Source organism: Nanorana parkeri, unplaced genomic scaffold (genome assembly GCF_000935625.1).
Source record: "Nanorana parkeri isolate BGI_ZX_2015 unplaced genomic scaffold, ASM93562v1 scaffold218, whole genome shotgun sequence".
In the NCBI taxonomy this organism is placed as follows: domain Eukaryota; kingdom Metazoa; phylum Chordata; class Amphibia; order Anura; family Dicroglossidae; genus Nanorana; species Nanorana parkeri.
Window position 1 is genome coordinate 1,445,127 of NW_017306486.1, and position 21,711 is coordinate 1,466,837.

The following is a 21,711-nucleotide window of genomic DNA, read 5'->3' on the forward strand; positions in this document are numbered from 1 at the left end:
AGAGGGGTGTCTTTTTTATGGTTTGATGCATTTTAAATTTTTTACTGCTGTTTGGTCACTATTGGAGATATTCACCATTGCTGCTGGGACCGAAAGTGATGGGAATCTAAAGTTTTGCAGCTGTCACCTAAACAGTAGACATGTAAATTGCGTTGTGTGCAAATACGGACAGAATTTTGTGAATTCGGACATTCAGATGCATCAGAATATCCAAATTCCAATGAGGCTAAATTAAAAACGAATCTGAATGTTCTTTTAACGAAATTCCGGATCATCCAAATTTTGTTCCAACTGAAAGTAATTTGGACATGAGACTGTTTTCTGGCCAATCAGAAAACCCCATCAGAAACTAAAATGAAATTCCTAAAGATCTGAATAATGAAAAGGCATTTGGACCTGAAACCCAAAAGAAAGAAAAATCTGAAATGAAACACATTTTTTGCCAGCTTATATGTGTATGAAACAAGAATAGAAACAGACATCTTCCAAATGGGATGTTAGTTCTGGAGGCAACGGTCTGAATTGAGTTGTGTCTCCAGGACAGAAAGTGAAGGGAAATCTCTCCAATCGGATGCAGAAAGCAAAATAAAAGTCACGTGGATTTGAACCATTTCCTACTCTAACCAAAACTAAAGAAGAAAATAGATTTGCAAAAAGTTTGTTTATGCACTGAGCAGACACCCCCTGGCACTGGCTTTATCTTTGAGCAGCAATAGCGATCATTTGGGAAAATCAGTTAAGATGCATCAATACAGTCGCAAGTTCAGTCATACAGTGGGTGTCTACAGAGGCCACAGCATGTCCATAGCTATATAATTGATATTGACATGGTCAGACAATGGCCATCTATAGTAGTCTTCAAAAACTTCTGTTTCTGAACTATAACTTGATAGCTTGACAATTCTTATCTTAGGCTGAGTGAAGACTCTAACCTAGGTCCGCCAGATTGGACAAGGCCAAAAGACCCACACGCACCAGCGCATCATTTTCTGGAAAGTCGGTTAGTATCCTGACCAGTGAACTGATGACATCCAGCTCGACCAAATGTTCTTGTAGTTCATCTGAAAGAGATGTAAACATTTTCCATGTATTTTGTACCCAATTCGATAAGGGGGGACTAATACAAGATGGTTCCTAATTGGTTGCTACAGATACAACAGCTTTTCTCCCTTTAGTGTTTTATTGCGTAATCCGGTGTAGAATGGCGTCATTATTCTGCATTATTTTTGTAAATTGCACTAACTATGTTTCTACACATGTTATGCTACAGTATCTGCATATGGATATCATATACAAATACGATCAATGCAATTAATTAATTAATTCTCAATAAGACTACCATATGATTGCAATAAAAAAGTTAAACTATGTAAACCAGTTACTTTACATGTAAAAAGTTTTTCATCTTTCTGCTCTGTAGCGTGGGCCAAGACTATATGTATATGTTAAATATATATTCAAGTAAATTCAATATCCCCTCTTTGTCCAAGATAGATCACTGCCATAACAATTTATGTTTAGGTATCAGTCTGTCAAATTACATTTGTTTTCTGATAAAAGTCCTATTTTTATGGTTTTGTCATAATACAAGATTTCACCAATAGGTGGCACTGCATTGAAATCTGAAAAGGAGTAAACCCTTAATACAAGAAATATAAGAGCTGATATTGCTGACTTCCTTCTGAAAATACTAGGAGCCTGGCTGTTATGCCAACCGTTGGTCTTTAAAAAAATTAAAAAAAAATAAGCAAAGTAATTATGGAGAAATTTTATGGCAAAACTACCAATTTCACTATCATCAAATTTCATCACTGCTGAATTGCTACGTTTTTCTATCTTCACAGGCCATGCATATTTGTTATTTGCTGGCTATTTTTAGGGCACATTGGTTTAACTCCTTTAGTGTGCTTTGTATTTATGTTTTTTTTTGTATTTAATTATTTGTGTACGGTTACTTTCTGTCAGTGTTTTATCGGTCAGTGTTTTATTTCTATAAAATAATGAGGGGCCGTTGGTAGTTAAAAGGATCTTTAGGAGCCTTTTTTTTATCCCCCTGCCATTTAAAAAAGAATATTTTTTTTTGCATTCATACCTTTTTCCATGGGTCTTCTGTCCATTTCTGCGAGGTCACTGATCCTCTTTCTTCTCTTGCGGTGGGGCAGTCCTGAATGTTACCTTAACTGGTACCAGCATTCTCCTATGAGCCCAAGTGGGCTTAATTGCATACCCCCAAGCAGTGGTCCATGATGTCCTGGCCTCATATGAAGTGGGTTGAATGACACTAGGGGGTCTATTTTTTTTATTTGTAAAGGAATTTGACCTGAGAATTTCTGTGAACACTCATTCTGTACAAATAGTGGAAAAAGCTAACACTATTAGTGTATATATATATATATATATTTTTCTCAAGTTGAACGTAATGTATTACCACAGTATGTCCATGAGATGGAGTTGAGGAACATAGAAAATACTTGTTTCCTATGCTCCTCAGCTCCATCTAGTGGACATAATGTGATTTCGTATTATATTTAACCTAAACAAATACACTAAGAATGTTGCATTTTGCTTCATTTCACACAGAATGAATGTTTACAGAGACTTTCGGGATGAATTGTTTATAAGTTGACCCCTAGGTGTCATGAAACCCAGAAGAGGACTGGTACTGGACAATCAGTGTGTTGAACATGGTATTTGTTCATTAGCATGTTCTAATTCCTTAGACAAATGGAAATTCCTGACTTAGTTGTACTAATCCCCTTCCTCTAGGTAGAGTATAGTACATCCAAAAGTCTTCAGCGATATCCACCGGTGTCATTATTCGCACTCTGAGGAGACCAACATTGGTGGATATCGCTGAAGACTTTTGGATGTACTATACTCTACCTAGAGGAAGGGGATTAGTACAACTAAGTCAGGAATTTCCATTTGTCTAAGGAATTACATTTTAGGTTAAATAAGACAGAGATTGGTATCTGTGGACTTTCTGCTGTCCTCATTAACCCTCTAAACCCTCCACAGAGTCAGTGATAGATCCAGCAACAGTGATTTTCCATTATGTTGCAAGTGTGCAGGGGCCGTCTGTATGAGTGGGAGTGTGAATGGTTTTGGTTTTTTAGACAACGTTGTCAAAGGTTTTTAATGGGTAGATGCAATCTGATGATTCACTTTTTTGATGTTTGATTTTTTTCAAATAAACTTTTTCATATTAAAGTGACATTAAAGGATACATTTTTTCCCCTCCCCCCATGTTAATGAAAGCAGTAACCTTAAATTATGTCTCTTAATTGGATCTTCTTCTTTCCCCATGTTTTCATCTGTCCCTTCAGTGGTGCTGCGGCTCTCCGATCCAGCGCGGACACCTCTCTGCTAGCAGGCACGTCTGATCCAGCGGTGTCTGCATGCGGGTGCACGCGTCCATAGACTTACCTTGAGTTCTGCTCATCTCCCGCCCGAGAATCCGAACTGCCCATGCGCCCGCCCCAAGATGCTTTGCGGCCGCCGGATCAGTCTCGTTTTCTCGGACGGGAGCGTGCAGCCGAAACAAGGTAAGTGTTAAGCGCTGTTAAAGTGTTTTTTAAAAACTTTTTGCCTATATCTACTGCTTGATAGCAGTAGATATAGGCAAAAAAATACCTGTACACCCCCACATATCACCGGGGGGAAGCAAAATTTTGTTCTGCCCCGGGCGCACGTTACTCTGGCTACGCCACTGCGGGCCGTCGAGAGGTAGGTGCGGAGCGGTGGGGGGCCCCAGTGTCCCATGCACGCTACTGCCAGTGCAGAGATGGGGGGACCGTCTGTAAACACCGGCCGCCGGATATTGAGAAAGGAGCCGGAGGAGCTGCAGGCAGCCTGGTATGTGATGCGGCAGCCTGGGGCCTCTGTATAAAATACTGCTAGTATTTGTAGTCCTCTATAGCAGGTGCCATTCTGCATTGCAGCAATGCAGAATGGCACCCTCTATACAGGACTACAAATACCAGCAGAACTTTATACATTAATGCTATTACTGTTTAAAGTATTGCTGGGTCATTTGTTACTTAGGTCCACCACTCGAAGAGGTGGTACTGTAGCAGAGAAGGGCTGTTAAATGTTAAGGCAAGGAGGTAAGATCTCAAATGAACTGGAGGCAGTGGAGATGTAAGGAGTGGTTGGGAGGGTTATGTAGAGGTGTAGGTAGCAGCAAGTTCACAGGAGGTTAAACTGGAACAATGAAGGTTTTTGTGACAGTGAGTGTTTTACAGTTGGGGAAGCATTTCATATGGCAATAGCAGACATCTCAACTCTCCCGGATGTTTCTCGGGAGTCTCCCGCTATACGAAAGCGGCTCCCTGATACCCAGGAGAGAAACATTTTCTCCTGGAAAAGTTTACTCTGCTTTATCTAGCAGAGTAAACCTTTCCCTGCTATCTGTTTATTTCTCCACATCGGGGCTGCCGTCATTTAGAAAAAAGAAAAAAAACGAAATGAATAGCTAGATTGCTACTGGCCTTTTCAGTTTGCAATAGCCAATGGCAGACTAGCTATTGCACCTGCCCACTGCTGCTGTCAATCAGCAGAGGTGGACCTGAAGTTCCCCATCAGGTTCTCGTCTGCTGACTGACAGCAGCAGAGGGAGGCGGCAATAGCCAGCTTGCTATTGGCTATTGCAAATTGAAACCAACTTACATTCAAGTACCTTAACTATTAACAATAATGTATCATCTTTGTGTATCACTCGGCTGTAGATCCTCAAATCATCTCCGACACTGTCCTTCCTTCTGGAGGGTGGCTACTTTTGTTCCCCATGGTCCCTGTGTGTGTTGTAACGTAGCCACCGCTCCAAGCTCACTCCTGTGATGGACTACAATCTCACATTCAGTTTGCTAATTTGTATGGAGATTGCTGTCCATCCCGGGAGTGAGCTTGGAGCGGTGGCTACGTTACAACACACACAGGGACCATGGGGAACAAGAGTAGCCCCCCTCCAGAAGGAAGAACAGTGTCAGCACCAATTCAAAGAAGATTTGAGGATCTACAGCCGAGTGATAAGATACATTTTGGTCAATAGTTGAGGTACTTGAATGTATTTTTAAGGTTTATCTCCTGAGTTTAGTGTCACTTTAATGCAGATATGCTGACTGGTCATTCCACGATTTATAATTCTTCTACCAATTCCTCTGCAATTAAATTCAACTTTTAGTGAATAGACCTGTTATTTTGAACTAATTCTGTAACACAACAATGTATATGTGGGTGGAGCTTGTGGGTGGGTGGGGCTTGTATATAGGCGGAACACAAGGGGGCCCCTTAATCTTATATTGCCCGGGGGCCCCATGTGTTGTCAGTCCGCCCCTGGCCAAGCAACTAGAATTTTCAGAAGAAGAAGTCAGAAATAACCACCTCTATTTTTCTCTCAAGAAGGATTGCCTCTTTTCAGATCAGTGAGTCTGGGTTACATCTGTGAGCTCTGTGAGGAGTGAAGCCCTTTTTGCTTATAAATGTAGAGGTCACGTACAGAAAAAAAATGAGATTTCCTTTAAATGACCTTCAGAACTTGGCACACAATCAAGTCCCTGGTATGTGCATGTCAAGGTGCACTTAAATAATTGAAATTAAAATGATGTTATGGTTTATGCCACCTGCTGTGACTATATTGAGAATGACAGATGCACCTATTATGAAGATGTTGGTAAACCAGTCACAGTGGTGCCTAGCCACTAGTCATTATGAATGGACAGCATTTACTAGTGCTTTATTTCTCTTTGCTTCCCTAAAAGCATTAGCAGAGACAGGCAGCATTCCATAACACATTTTAGCACTGTTTCCAAGCAATCAGCAGTCAAGGTCTGCAATTAAATGAAAAAACCTTTTTATGACTGGAATTCCTCAGAATATGAAGGCCTAAAGACCTCTGGGCTGATAAGTTAAGGTTTTCATATTTTTCTTGCTACTTTTTTTTTATTTTATTGAAAATCACTATGAACCTCTATTTCTAACCTATCACTTTGACATATCCCAGCTGGATTTTTCAGTAAGAATTACCCCCACCGTATGTCTGCTTCTAAAAAACACAATAATGTGTCTGCATATCAAATATGCCTCCTAACAACGTCTGCTATTTTTTTAATGCAATTCTCATTTGTTTGTTTTACACTTAATTTTATGTATGCCTGCTTTTTAAATGATCACATTTCTGTGGCATTTAACCGTAGCATTGGGGCTGCTCATGAATAGGTTGATTTCTCTCTAAGGGTACAAGCTCCGCTCATCTAGAATTTTAAATAAATCTTTCACTTACTGTTTTCATAACAGATGCGACCAATGGCTTTGCCAGCATGAAGCAGCATCTCCTGATCTGAGCTCTGCAGCAAAGGTAGCAGCACCATCACCAGACCTGCTTCAATGCAGGGTTTCCTCGTTTCCTCTACACACAGAAAATAGGCATTCAGAGACCTCAGTGAAGAATGTATAAGCATTTACCACATGAAACCATTAACATAAAAGGTCAGTAGGACACAGTATAAATACATTACCCAGTTTACATATGGTACATGACATGCAATTAAACCATACTTAGGCTATGTAATGCACAGAAAGTATTAGAGCTTATTAAATAAACAAAGCAGGTTGAACTATGTGGATATGTTTAGTATCAAATCAGAAATTATTTTATTGAAGGTAATTCTAAATTCACAAAGACCAAAGTTGTCAAACAAATGTACTTTCCTCTTATGAGGAAGTAAGCAATAAATTACACATAGGACTGGCTGTGGATATGGTATACTTGGACTTTGCTAAAGCGTTTGACACAGTTTCCCACATGCGGCTAATGTATAAGTAAGGGTCAGTAGGTATAGAATATTCAATCTGTAATTGGATAGAAAACTGGCTTAAAGACCATATTCAGAGAGTGGTGATCAATGATTCATACTCTGAATAGTATGAGGTTGTTAGTGGTGCCCCCCAAGGTTCAGTGTTGGGCCCCTTATTGTTTATTCTATTTAAAAATGATATAGAGTTGAGGATTAAAAGCACAATTTCTGTGTTTGCAGATGAAACCCAGCTATGTAGTGGAATACAGTCCTTACAGGATGTCTCCAACCTACAAGAATATCTGAATGCACTGTGTGATTGGGCATTAGACATGTGCGATTCGTTTCGTTCCGAATCGAAATTCGGACGAATTTTCGGAAATTCGGACATTCGGATGTATCCGAATTCCGAATTACAGACATAACGAATGCAAACGAATCCGAATTTCCATTTCCGAAATTCGGTAGCGTTCGTACGAATGTTCGTTTCGTTTTCTGTTCTTATTCGTTTCTTATTCGTTTCGTTCGTTGGAGCAAAGTGACATTAGAGAAGGAGAAAAATATTTTTTCCCCCTCAAATGTCACTTTTGCTGCAAACGAACGAAACGAATAAGAAACGAATAAGAAACGAATAAGAACAGAAAACGAACCGAACGTTCGTACTAACGCTACCGAATTTCGTCCGAATCCGAATTCCGAATTGACTTTCACACCCGAATCCTGAAAAACGAAATAACACAAATCCGAATTTAAAACGAAACGAAACGAATTTTTTGGCAGTGCACATGTCTATTGGGCATCTATTTGGCAAATGAGGTTTAATGTTGATAAATGTAAAGTTATGCACTTGGAGACAAAAAACATGTATGCTTCATACACTCTAGGGCAGTGGTCTCAAAGTACCAATTGGCCTGCGAGGTGGTACTATGTGGCCCGCAGTCAGCTCACAAGTCAGGTAGGTGGTCATGGAACATGTACCCAACTTGCGGGAGCAGCTACACGGTCTGCATCTTTGCCGGATGCAGACCGCAGAGCTGCTTCTGTGCCGGCACTCGGATTGATTAGTAAGGTCTGCAGCAGACCTTACCAATCAATCACCAGCGATCGTGCCTCCTCACAGCCTCCTCCCTGCAAAAAGATAAGCAGGAGAGGGTGCTCTGTATTTTATTTTACATGTGGGTGTGTGGGGGCGGGGTTGGAGGGTGTATTTTATATGCACATGGGTAGTTTTTTTTAAGTGTATGGGGGAGAGTGTATTAGGCTCCATTCACACCTGTATCTTTACGTGCGATTAGGGATTCCTGTATCAGGAACTTGCGTTTTCCTGTAGCAAGAATGCCTAATCTGGTGTTTAAAAGCGGCAGCTGTCACCCATTCAAGTTAATGATCAGATGACAGCAGCTGCATGTAAACGTCTGCATACCGCATGTCATGGTATGTGATATGATTACATTCAGTTAGGAATCAATCAGTCTCCCTGAACACATTGATTGTGCATCCAGGGAGAGCGTTTATAACTGCATGTAATCATATCACATACCAAAACATGCGGTGTGCAGGCGTTTACATGCAGCTGATGTAACGTGATCATTAACTTGAATGGGTGATAGCTGTCACTTGCAAAAGCCAGATTAGTGATTCCTGCTTCAGGAAAACGCAAGTTCCTGATGCAGGAATCCCTAATCGCACCTAAACCTACAGATATGGCCTTATTGCGAGTATATTAGGGTCCATAGTACCATACAGGATATAGTTAAATTTTATTTTAAAGTAGGGTTGCACAGATACTTTTCGAGTACCAGTGCAGATACTTGGCATTTTCATGAGAACTACCCGGGTTGCAGCGGTTGCAGCTGGGACCTGGCTCTGGCACTCCACCACTGTCCTGAAATCATTAGTCTGTATTGTTTTCGAAAAACTGTGACATGACAATAAACAAAAATGTATCAGTACTCGTACTTGTAAGTACTCGACAAGTACCAGTACTCGTACTCGCAAAACTGGTATCTGTGCATCCCTTTATTTATATTTATAAAAACAAAATGTAACATTAAAAACAGAGAAAGGATGGCATCGGCGCCCGGCCGTTGCGGTATGCAGGATTGTAGGCGGCGTTGGACTACATGTCGCAACCGCGGGCTGCCGATGCCATCCACAATTAAATCAGCTCATCGGTGCCCAGCGGTTGCGACATGCAATGAAAATTATTAGTGCCCCCCCAGATTTGACTGTTGTATGTTATGTGCCCCCCCTACATATTGTTCCTAGAGTCGCCACTGCTCATGGGAGAAAAAAATGTGTTGAGTGGCCCCCGAGTCAATTGAGTTTAAGACCCCTGCTCTAGGGGGAGTATGTTTGGGGGAGTCAATGATGGAGAAAGATCTGGGAGTTCTGGTAGATCATAGACTGAATAATAGCATGCAATGTTGAGCTGCAGTTTCTAAAGCAAGCAAAATACATTCTTGTATCAAAAGGGGTCTAGACTCCAGAGAGAGAGACATAATCCTGCCCCTGTACAAATCATTAGTAAGACCTCATCTGGAATATGCAGTTCAGTTTTGGGCACCAGTTCACAAAAAGAATGTTGTGGAACAGGAGAAAGTGGAACTGAAGAAGGGCAACACAACTCATAAGAGGCTTTAAGGAGTTCAGCTATGAGGAAAGATTAGCTGAACTGAATTTGTTCTCTCTGGAGAAGAAGCAATTAAGGGGGGATATGATCACCATGTAAAAAACATAAATGGACCATATAGTGAACATATAGAGCCAAATTATTCACTTTAAGGCCACTGCAAAGGTCATGGGGTCACTCTTTGCGTATGGTGGAAAAGCCGTTTAACCTTTGCATACAGAAAGGCTTCTTCACAGTAAGAGCTGTAAAAATGTGGAAAATGCTTCCACAGGAACTCGTTCAAGGTAGTTCAGTTAATTGTTTGGAAAAAAATCTGGATGTATTCCTAAATGCACAGAATATAATTAGATATTAACATTTTACAATGAAAAAAACACCAGGGATTGTTAATCCCGGGAATATCCAATTACCTTTGGGATCAGGAAGGGTTTTTTTCCCCACTGTTGGAGCAAATTGAACTATGCTTTATAGGTTTGTTTTGCCTTCCTCTGTATCAACTGGCGGTAACTGTAGGCATAGGGTTCTGTTTATGGATTCTCTCTTTTTCCCCTACAGGTTGAACTCGATAGACTTGTGTATTTTTGTAACCTGAGTAACTGTGACTATGAAGTAAGAAAAGTATAAGGGGAATTCTAACTGGCTTTTAAATTATATTTGGCAAGTGTAATGCATGTATAGTTGAAACATACGGGCATTGTATATGTGACCAATAGAAAGTACTGCCACCGGCATATGTGTATTTTACAGCCATTGTGTGCAATCTGGAGATTGTGGCAAAGATTACTGTAAAACAGTGGGGACAGTCTAATTGGTTAGTTTGAGTTAAGGGTATTAGTGCCCTCTTTCTTTCAGTATTCCTCTTTTTTACTCGTTTTCCCATCCATTTGTTCTGCTTACTTTCATCTTCACCTCATTACCTTAGTGGTACTCCCCCCACCTGAGCAGTGTAGGATTACCCCCAGCCTACTTAACATATCAGGGAAGGTCTTTGGCTTATTGTGGGGCAAAAACAGTCTTCTAAATGCAAGAGAATTTAAAGTGGCCCTTTAAGAACAGCTAGATAAGATGCAGTGATTCTATATGAGAGAGATGTCACTGACTACAGCAACAGCATTGTAGATGACCCTAATCCGTTTAGTAGCAGCCTCCCAATACTAATTGGGAAACAGCCAATTAGGTTTGCAGGGACCTTAAGTAGGAGACAATCACTGTACCTTTAAATGTTAAGTAATGAGGTATCCATGCAATGTCTCTCTAGCAGAAGCTTCCCCAAACTCTCCAGGACATTCTTCTTCAGCATAGCAAACTCCTGTGACGATACTGCCACTGGGTAGCCACCTTCCTGTTTCTCTTAGATTTGCTCCCTATAGCCACCGCTCTGTACCTTTAGGTCCTAACACATGCCAACTCAGATTCCTTTGGCCTTGGCATTGGTCCCGAGCTAGGACGAGACCAAAAGAAGGAGACCTCCTCACATTTGCATCCTCTTCAGGAAAAAGCACAGGAGGGAAGTACACAAATGCTTTTAGAAGGTTGCTCCAAATATTTATCCTCTCCTGTTAGCTCACATAACTGGAACAAACCCCTCAATAATTATCCAAGACGGATAAATATTAGTAACCAAATACATTATTTCCCAGAATAACTACTAAAGACAACTCAACAGCAGTGGGTGGAAATAATTAATACCCTGAGCTAAGGAGAAACCTAGCGAGCACAGAAAATATAAACAAAGCTCAGACATTGCTACAGCCTAGTTGCAAACAACAATAAATTAAAGTTGTATAAAACTCTCAAACATTTTTAAATAATGAATTCATATCAAACAAATATACTGTACATTGTCAAGCAAAATAACTTTTACATTTTCTCCCAAGCATTTATAGTCATCATGTTTCCGAACATCCGGCTCTAACTCTCTCAGCTCAGCTTCCCTGACCCTTCTGTTGAGCACAAGATCAGTAGGTCTACTAGCTTGGAGAAGGGAGGAGTGAGGAGCAGGGAGGTGACTTGCTCTGCTGTACCTGTGTGTTTGTAGATACACACACATCTTACTAGCACACACAAGAGTTGCACCATAAGACCCTGCAGGGCAAAGGAGCCAACCTAAAACACTGGTTGAATGACCACTGGTTGAGTCTGAAGAAAACTCAAACTTTTAAACATCAAGCAGCATCTATTGTAAATGATTTAGTCAACATTTAAATAGTTTAAAAAACTTTTGATTTTAAATTTCACTTTAAGCTAGAAACACCCCAATTTAAGGCAGGGTCCTTACACCTTATTTTCCCTCCAGGGCCTATACACATTCCATTACTGGTTGCATTAGGGAAAGTCATTTCTGGGCTGCAAACAATACATCAGAAACGCATCATTTTTCACGCACTTGCATAAACTGGATGGCCATTCAGAATTAATGGCCTTTCAATGCACCACACTTAGTGGAATTGCATGCACTTAAGGAACAATGCAAAATGTAAAAAAGTCCTGCAGTAAGGGTAATTAAGGGTATTTTAAGGGTAATTAAGGGTATTTTTTTTATTTTTTTTGTAAAGGTCTGTTTTTTTCTTTTGCAACTCAGTGCAACACAATGCACAATAGTGTGTTCTATGTGTTGCAGTGCACTGCAACTCAGGTGCGTTACTTTAGTGCATTGGAGTACCATTTAAAATGTATGGCATCACAACACAGTAATGTGTTTGTAGCACGTTATCATGGGTTGTGGTAACTCACATGTCACCTCAATGCAAAGGTGTAAATCCATTCTTAAACTTTTCGTTGTCAGTGTACAGTTGTCATAATTTAAAGCACAAGTTAAAGTGAGTTTTTTCATTGGTAACAGTTCTTACCCTTAAATAATGTTCAATTTGTTTTAAATAATCCTGCAACCAGAAACATGACCTATTGAATCGGGTTCCTAATCTGGTAACAATTCCTAAGGGCAAAAGTATTGGCAAGGCAATAATATAACAGCAGTTCTGCAATTTCTTTTGCCACCATGGCAGATGGATCCCTCCAGTGACATCAGCATCTCTCCATCTTGCTCCATACATATGGTGGCTGACTAACAGCACAGTTTTTTCCTGTATCATGCATATTGCAGACCTCTCAACTCTCCCGGATGTTCCTGGGAGTCTCCCACTATAAGATAGCTGCTCCCGGACACCGGGGAGATAAACATTTTCTCCTGGAAAGGTATACTCTGCTCTACCTAGCAGGGAAAGGTTTACGCTGCTGTCTTTTTTCTCCCTGACATCGGGGCCACCGGACGGTCTCAGTCAGGAAAAAAAAAAACAGTCATTGGAATGAATGGCTAGATTGCTATTGGCTATTTAAATTTGCAATAGCAGACTAGCTTTTGCACCCGCCCACTGCTGCTGTCAATCAGCAGAGGCGGACCTGAAGTTCTCCATCAGGTCCTCCTCTGCTGACTGACAGCAGCAGAGGGCGGGTGCATTAGCCAGCTTGCTATTGGCTATTGCAAATTGAAATAGCCAATAGCAATCTTGCTATTCATTCCTATGCTGATTTTTTATTTTTTTTATTCTGACGGCAGCAGGTGTCAGAATACTAAAAAAAAACAGCAGATAACAAGGGAAGCATTAGCTTCTTTGACATCAGCCTCATTTCAGGGGGCTGCTCTCTTCCTTGTTGTTGCAAACCAAGGGGGTCAGAGGGCACCTCCCTGAAATGAGAAGGGCATCTCCCTGAAATTACTTATTTCAGGTTGGGATCCCTAATATTGAGTGTTTTTCCAAGCTTCTCTCAATGCCACATGATAATATCACATGTTACTAACTTGAGCCTCTGCAGCAATCCCTCCTCCTAGGCTGCGTCCTTTGAAATATGGATCAGGGTGACCAGATCAAAGAACCTTAATTCAGAAGATGAATTTATATTAATTTCATCAAACATAGGAGGGAAACCAAACAATGATCTCAAAGGATCACATCTGATAGGAGCCAGTAATCTAGAAGTCAAAATATATCTTAACCAATCATTCTCGAGTGCATGATGTATATAAGCATTATCAAAATACACCATCTTCAAAAGTTTTCACCATGGTGATATCTCAGCACTCAAAGTTTGGGTTTCCTCGATAAGCCACACAGTATACTGTATACACTTATAAAGGGAAACAATGCATTAAGTTTATGCCTTGATTTTCACTTTCTTTGTAGCTACTCTTTGGGAAAGTCAGCTTGGACCTAGCTATACCATTGCTGTGATTAAAAAGAGTAGAGTGCTTACCATTTTTTGCAAGCTCTGCCAGTACTTCAGCTGTCTTTTCTGCACATGTTTGACTTGTTTTTAGGATTCTCGCTAGTGATGGTAAGACATCATAGTCCGTCAATAGTTTGGCTGATGCCTGCACTGTAGAGCAAATCCGAAACACAAAAAATGGAATTCGTTACTTTGGATATACTACCTTTGCAATAAAACAAAATTCTGTCTCAATTCACTTAGCTAAAACATACAGTATGTGTTATTGGCTTTAACAATCATTATTTTCCACCATGTGACTGTTCAATCTTTGGCTGCCATTGCTGAAAACAGTTATTTTGTCAAACAAATCTTGCTATAGTTAAGGGAATTGAACCTTTATGATATATCTTGTTCTATTTCGATGTAATATTATTCTGAGGTTTGAGATACAAAGAAAGCAATCACTAGCTAGAATAAAATGCATATCCCCCAACTAATTCGCGTAAGACAAATCTTGGATTTCCTGCTACAATCTTTGCTGGGTTTTAAGATTTAGGAAGCTTAAGTTGCAGAGTGCTACTCACAAGCAAATGTTTAGCAGCTGGGGGGTCTTTCTGGCCTATAACCCTTGAGGGCTGATCTTATTCAAGATTTCTCCTGCTTGCACAAATGTAATCTTCACCATGGCATTTTTATTGACTAGTAGAGCTTATTTGTATTGGTTCTGTGAGCTATGGTCTGTGTGTAGGTTATATGTTGATAGCAAAAGCTTAATGGGACTAAATTACAGTATTACTATAAGTTATAAGAGAAATACATGGGTTGTCGCATGTAGCCTGGCTGAATATGATGAAATATGAAGAACTTAAAAGGAAAATACAACTTAAATAAAAAAAATATATATATAACATGTACAGTAATTACTGCACAAACTATTTGGTAATTTAAAACAGAACTAAACATCAAAATTAAAACTGAGAGAAAGTAGGTTTTTTTGGGCAGAAGACATATGCCAAGTCTCTTCTGCCAAACACTATTTTTTGACTCTTCTAGCAGTTTTTATATTTTCTGTGTACACTGAAGGCATGTGTGCAGTGCAGTGTACACTTTAGCTCACTCCTGGAATCTTTAAGATAGCAAGAATGGAGTCAGTTACAGGGGACGATTTAACTCCTGTTCACATGTGGATGTGCCTGGACGTAGCAATGGTAGCAGTGAGGAACAGGCTGCAACTTACAGCCTAGATCGGTCAGCGCTAGAGAAAGGCACAATTGCATAGTAGGTTTACCATAATATACAGGTATGCTGTACATACTTGCACAATATGGCAAGAGCCCACTCGCCACAGCAGACTTTTTTCTGTTTAAATGCTTTTAAAATTTCTTTTAATTTCAGCCTGCTAAAACATTCAAGTATTGTTTTATTGCAACTGTGAGACGGGGGTGTACTCTAAAATGTTTCTGTACCCATGCAATTGGTTCACTGGAACTGATCATGTGAATACAGTAGGCAACCATTGCCACTTAAAATTAGGACGCAACTGGTATCTGTTTGTCAGTTTCAACAGAGCAGCAAGACTCTGCAGTTAAGTACAACACATGAAATGTATATAAGAAAGACAAAGGTGATTGATGGCACTCATATATATTGCTTCAGAAGGACAAATGAAGGAACTTACCCAACAGGCAGATGTAACTGACAGGATAATAAACACTCCAAAACAGTACCAAAAACACACACACAGGTGGATCCCAGTGTTCAGCAACACCAGGGTTAAGACATCTTCAGAAGGTGTAACTCACTCACACAACACAGTTATTGACTGAGTCCCATTCTGACAGCCTGATGTGGTTGTATCATTGCCTGCAATAAAGTATTGTATCTTCCGCTAATCCCCTGCTATTCTTTTCTGCTGCATTCTTGTAGTGTGGATAATTTACACAGGGCAATGTTTTTCTTCTTAATAAAATGCAGCCACTCAGTTGACCGTCTATGCACAGGGCCCATTGAAACTTTGCTAAATGACAAAAAGTCAACTCAATTTAAAAGATGCCTGCTAGTTTCCTAAGGCAATCAGAGGGTCAGAGGTCAACTGAAATTTGACATCTGCTGGCCTGTCACCGCACACTTTATCACATTTTTTGTAATGTGCAATTGGTGAAGTAAGGTAGACTTAAGTTGAAGTGTCAGGGGGGGCAGAGGCCAACTTCTGTGTCATTTCTGGACAAAAGTAAGCCAACTGAGCTAGGGGACATAAATAATCTTCATAAGTAAGCCTGTGCAGTTTTTGTCTGAAAGTTCAGATTACAGCATAAGACTAGCTTTGCAATACTCTCTTTAATATGAGTTCAATCAAAAAGTTTATCAAGGCTGACCATCTGATTTTCTGATGGTTAAGTAGTTTTACAATGCCACTCTTTTCCTGCTGTGTTTGGATGAGGCGGTAGTAGCTTCAGAAAAAGCAAGGTGTTTAACTTATTTATGGCCATGTTATGGACATTCAAGTATTTACATATTTTTTTTCACAGCAGCAGTTAACTGAGAATTATGGGGAGAATAAAATACACTCATTCCCATAATTAGAGGCAACATTTAACACTGCAGCTGTCACATGTCGGCTCTATAGATCGAGAACTCAGCGATCATATACTACTCATTGTTCAGTTACCAACCTGCTCCCTGCAGAGAGCGGTGACTGTCAGTCAACGCTTCCCACAGGCATTACCCCTGCTGGGTGTGAAGAATTAAAATTTAAAAAGTATGCTGATTCAGATAAATTGCAACACTCATTTGACAGAATTGAAATCATTGTGAGATATATATATATATATGTATGTGTCACAGCGCTTGTGAAAACAGAAGCCATGACAGTTCAATCGTATTAGCATATCTACACAGCTCCACATGTGACCTTTCATATGTGGGCTGATGTTGATATTGTTAGGCTCGTTCAGTTTCCACTTAGCTCTCTCTATCCTTTATTTTTGGCAGCTGATAGAAGCAGCAATACCTCCCAACTAAGTAAGAAATGTAGTAGGAAGTGACATTCATACTGATAGAATAACCACATGTAATGTGCTTGTCCAAGTATAATATGAGGATTCTTGCATATACTGTAGCTACTTTACCATTTATGTTTTGTTATGGGTCAATGCTCAAACTTTCATTCTGGTTAAGTAAAATAATCTTAAATAAACCTCCAACTGCCAGCACACAGAAAAAGAATTACTGTATTTGAAGAAGACACTGCAGTGTAAAAATAAATGCATTGTAAAAAAACATTATTTTTTCTACATACAAACATTGACATATTTGCCAATTTTTCAGCCTAAAATAAAAAAATAAAAAAAACCTAAGTAAAGTATTAAAAAACGTACCATAAAAAGTCTTATAAATCCTTAAAAACAATGTATATATTATATTAGGAAGGTATATTATTCAATAAGTTGGACATTTTTGCATCTATGATTACTGCTTATGAAAGGGATAAAGGGGTAAAGGAAACTAGAAATTATGTGCATGTGTGGGACTCTTCCTTGTAGTTTCTCATCAATGCTGCTGCCAGGATTTCTTAGGACAGGAAATTACAGTGGAAGATTTCACCTGCAGCACAACTTTCTTGGTTCTCGTTAGAACCTTGTAATCTGTCCCAATCGTGGGCTACACAGGGCGTTCTGGGATTCCTGCAGCAGGAATCCAAGGTGGTCCTATTCAGATGCGGCCTCTGTACCTATTAAAGTTAATAACAGGGTGACAGCAGCCGCATCTGTTAGTGGCAGTATTCATGTAATCATACATGGCTTGATTACATGCATTTTGGGATAGATGATCATCCCTGGATGCAGACAATCATCTTTTCTTAAGTGTACCACATATGATTGCATGCAGACTTTCACAGAGGAATGTGGCCACTGTCATTTATCTGAATGGATACAAAGGCCACATCTGAACAAGGACACCTGGGGTTCCATAGGTTATTGCTGCAGGAATCAAGAAAACAGTCACCACTGAGCATCTCATTGTGGAGAGCTAGAGTCCACAGACAATCACTATTAAGTGTGCAGAGGCGTTTCTACTATAAAATGCACCTATGGTGTCCCAGCAACCAGTAAGGTCAGTGGTCACCAGGAGCTGGGTGGGACACTCTGGCCAGTGTATATGATACTATTACATGCGGTTGTGAATCAATCACTATCCCTGGACACAGAAATTGACAGCTCCTGATACAAAAATGGAAGGCTCCCAATGTGGAAGGTATGAAGACCGTGGATGTGGGTTGAGCACTAGGAAGTGTGTTTACCTATAGGTATAGAAGACATATGAGGGCTGGTGAAGGTATACCCAGTGTTGGGTCATCAAGACTCAGTTTTACTTTTAATGGTAAACTGAGTCTGGAAGTCTGGCCTGCATGTAATTGTGTGACTTCTGTGAAGTCTGTTACCATGTATGATCTGGGCTGCTTGTCCTTTCACTGATGAGTAGAGCAATAATGCTTCAGGTCTGTGCCATTATGGTGGCTCATATCAATGTCCTCCTCTAACAACTATATTCATTTTTTGCAATAATAATTTAGATAATTCTACTAGCTAAAGTTTACTGTTTTCAATTAACTGTAGAGTTAAACTCAGATGGGAGTTTTCTGGGTCACACATTTTTGATTAACATTATTTTTTAATTAAAAGTTACAATAACAGGGATGTGCAAGTATATTAGCAGAGAGGGTGTGTAGGTACAATCAAGCATACTACAGCTTAAATGTTTAGGGAAATTTGCATAATACTTAACTGTCTTCATTAAGTGCCAGCAGGACAACATTGAGACTTTGCATGATCTGCTTCTCATCTTCTCCCTTTTCTCCACACAGTTTGAGGCATTCAAAGTGCTGGCAAAGACTCTCTGCATGGGATAGAGCTGCCACCTCTGAAGCGGTGGGGTTTATAAGCCCCTCTGGCACTAAAAAGATTAAGTAAACAAATATATTTGTCAAAATATTCTATCTTGCCAAGAAAACAGTGATTAAAGCTTAATTATGAATGAACTCAATTTAAAATAAGTATTCCTAACATACTGCTTAATAAATGCATCACCACAATTCTCTCTGGTTACAATAAAAAGTTTACTGAAATTAATGCCTCAGTAAACATATTAAAAGACTGTTGAGACTGTTTCCTATTTCAGAATTAAAAGTAGAAAAGCATGCACTTCCTGGTGAGTAAATAGTAAATATCCTCAGCAGTATGGAGACATTTAAATGTATATAATGAATTGGAATCCCAGCCTAATAGCAAAGACAAGTAAACACAAACAAAAACACTGGGTAATGGACCTTTCACCAAAGCAGAGACCTACTTCATTTACCATGTGTTGTTTTCCAGTAAATTTAACATTTAAAAAAAGTCCATTCTGCAATGTGGATATAATACTATAATACAAATAAATTATTTAAACGTTACATAACTTTTATTGGCTATTGGGGTACCCGGACTTTCTCTTGCTGCAGCTCCATTTTCCAACTGTACCATTTTTTTGACAGCCCAGTAAAGAGTAGTTCTAAAAGTAGGTTATAAACACAGCCCAAAAGAAAAAGCTGTGATAACAAGTGATCTGGAAACCCTTTATGGAGTCCTACAGACAGGCCACTTTGGCTTAACCACCATCATATGATAGTGAGTTACAAGAGTGTTTCTCAACCTTTTTGCAGTCAATGCACACTTTTAGGCCCCATTCAAACCTAGACAGCAACGTTTTCGTACATATCATCGCTGGTTTTTATCTAGCGTTCTTGCCAATTTTTTGTGTGTTTTTGCATGTGTCTGATGTGCATACATAAGTCGCAATTTTTTGTTGACACATTGTGAGAAATTAATGTAAACCAACAAATGTGCACAAAAAACACACTAAACCGTTTGAGTTGCATGTTTCCATTGATGTCCATGGGCCCAAACTGGCAGTAATCTGCAGAAAAGAAACTCGTGTACCTTTTCCAGCAACAGGTGTTTTTCGGCAGGTGACAAAACACTCAGGTGTGAACAAGGGCCATAGAAAAATGGAATTACTTGTGTTGAGCATTTTGAAGCCACAAGATGTGAGCTCTAAAACACCTAGGTGTGAATGGGGACTCAAAGTATGCATAATCTCAAGGCACCTCAGTCTACAATGTAAAAAAACGTAAATGTAAAAAAAAAACATGTGTGCCCCCTCCAAAATCCCTACCATACCCTACTCTACCAGATAGTGGTCTAGTTTAGATTTTAAGGGGAGAGCCCACACAAAAACACAAATAAAAAAAACATGGGGTTCTCCCTTGCACATCAGAGTCCCCTTTTCAAATCAGGAGCCCCTTAAATTAGGAGTACCCTTTACATCAGGTGCTCACATCTCACACTGGGAGCTCGCTTCAAATCAGAAGCCCCCTTTTTAACATCAGAGCCCACCCTTCACATCACAAGCTCCCTTTCACATCCAAATCCCCCTTCACATCAGAGCCCCCCTTTAATAGGAGAGTTCCCCTTTTACATCAGGAGCCTCCTTCATATGAGATGCCCCCTTCACAGCAGAGGTTGCAGCAGCATGGCAGAAGTCAGGAGGTATTAGTTTAAATCTGCGCTTACTGGGTATTCTACGATGTAAATTTAAAGTATATTGGAAGCTGCTGCACTATAGACAACTAGCCACAATTGATTGTTTAACTAAATATACAGCACTAATGGTTTAATCAGTGTATAAAGGAATAGATCTATATTGTGTTAACACTTAAAGTGTACACACCTTCTCATCTGCAATAGGTGAATACATTATCCGTTGTGAATACATGAATGAATTGAGGTCGATGTAGTGAAATAAATGCTAGCCTCAATATAAAGTGCATACAAGGCATAAAATGTGCACAATTTGTGAATCAAATAGTTATAAATATTAGTGTATTATAGTACATATAACAAACTTAACAATTATAGGATTATAATTAGATTTGATTGCTCTATAAATTAGTGCAACCTTTTAAAATGTGCAAAATATGTAAACTCATATATTGAAGTTTGTTATATGTACTATAATACACTTTTATAATATTTACAATATGTATATATATTTATACAATATTTATAACTATTTGATTCAAAAATTGTGCACATTTTATGCCTTGTATGCCACAGTGGCATACATATAAGGAAGTCTTATACAGCAGTAAAGTACAGGATTCACTGGTTTACAATGGAAAGGGACAGTTGCTGCACTGAGGTTCTGGGAAGCTCACAGAGGAGAAAATTCTGCTACAGCACTGAGATTCAGGATTCACTGGCTCACAGAGGACAGAGACAGTTGCAGTTCAGGGTTCACAAAGCAGACTGATACATGAAGGTAACAGGCTCATTAGGAGAATGCAGGACACGGAGGAGTAGGAATGTTGGAATTTTCTCACAGAGAACACACAAGTGCAGTGATGCAGGCAGCTCAGACCAGCCTACTGATGAAAGAGAATGTAACTCTCCTGGAGTATGAAGTGCAGTTGAATGCAGGTATGTAGGAAGTCTCTCAGAGTGCACAATACATAGAAATACAAGCATAAAAAAGTATCCTGGAATAAACACAGGAACACACTGAAGTGCAGAAAAGTGCAGAGAAGACAATGGGAACAGCAATATAGGTATACCAGCTGGTCACAGGGATTGTGCACTATCCCTTTAAAACAAGTGGTTTCAGGGCCTGAAGCCTGTGATTGGCTGGAAGCCGAGAACCACATACAGATAAGGGTGACACTGTGCATCAAATCTGTACATTTTTACTAACTTTTGTCTCAGAAAAAAAATACACTGTAATTTTTATAAAAATGACTAAACCTGCTTGTTTTCTTCTTCTGAAATTGCATTGCAGTAAATAAATTGTACATCAAATCTGTAAAAATGTTCTGCCTTTTGTCTCAAAAAAGAAAGACACTGTAATTTTTTTATTTCAAATGAAACCGGCCTGGTCTCTCCCTCTAAAAAAACACTGTTAAAAAGGATAATTACAGGCTAGTCAAAAGCCATTTCAGATCTGTACTTAAATTTCTTTTTTTTTTTCTCAGACAAAATACACTCT

The 21,711-nt window shown here is 39.6% G+C and overlaps 1 protein-coding gene across 2 annotated transcripts in view; it reads right to left on the bottom strand.

Annotated features, from left to right (window-relative positions):
* The window catches only part of LOC108786602 (rap1 GTPase-GDP dissociation stimulator 1-like), a 150,543-nt gene that overhangs the window by 60,973 nt on the left and 67,859 nt on the right, over positions 1-21,711 (bottom strand). The window contains exons 2-5 of one of the 2 annotated variants that reach the window (XM_018555926.1): positions 18,418-18,585; positions 13,678-13,795; positions 6,281-6,406; positions 933-1,061 (exon numbers count right to left, since the gene is read on the bottom strand). In XM_018555926.1, coding sequence (XP_018411428.1) covers positions 933-1,061; positions 6,281-6,406; positions 13,678-13,795; positions 18,418-18,534 — 490 coding nt within the window. In that variant the 5' untranslated portion in view covers positions 18,535-18,585. Of the gene's footprint in view, positions 1-932; positions 1,062-6,280; positions 6,407-13,677; positions 13,801-18,417; positions 18,586-21,711 lie in introns of both variants that reach the window. The other variant, XM_018555925.1, reaches the window with a different exon arrangement.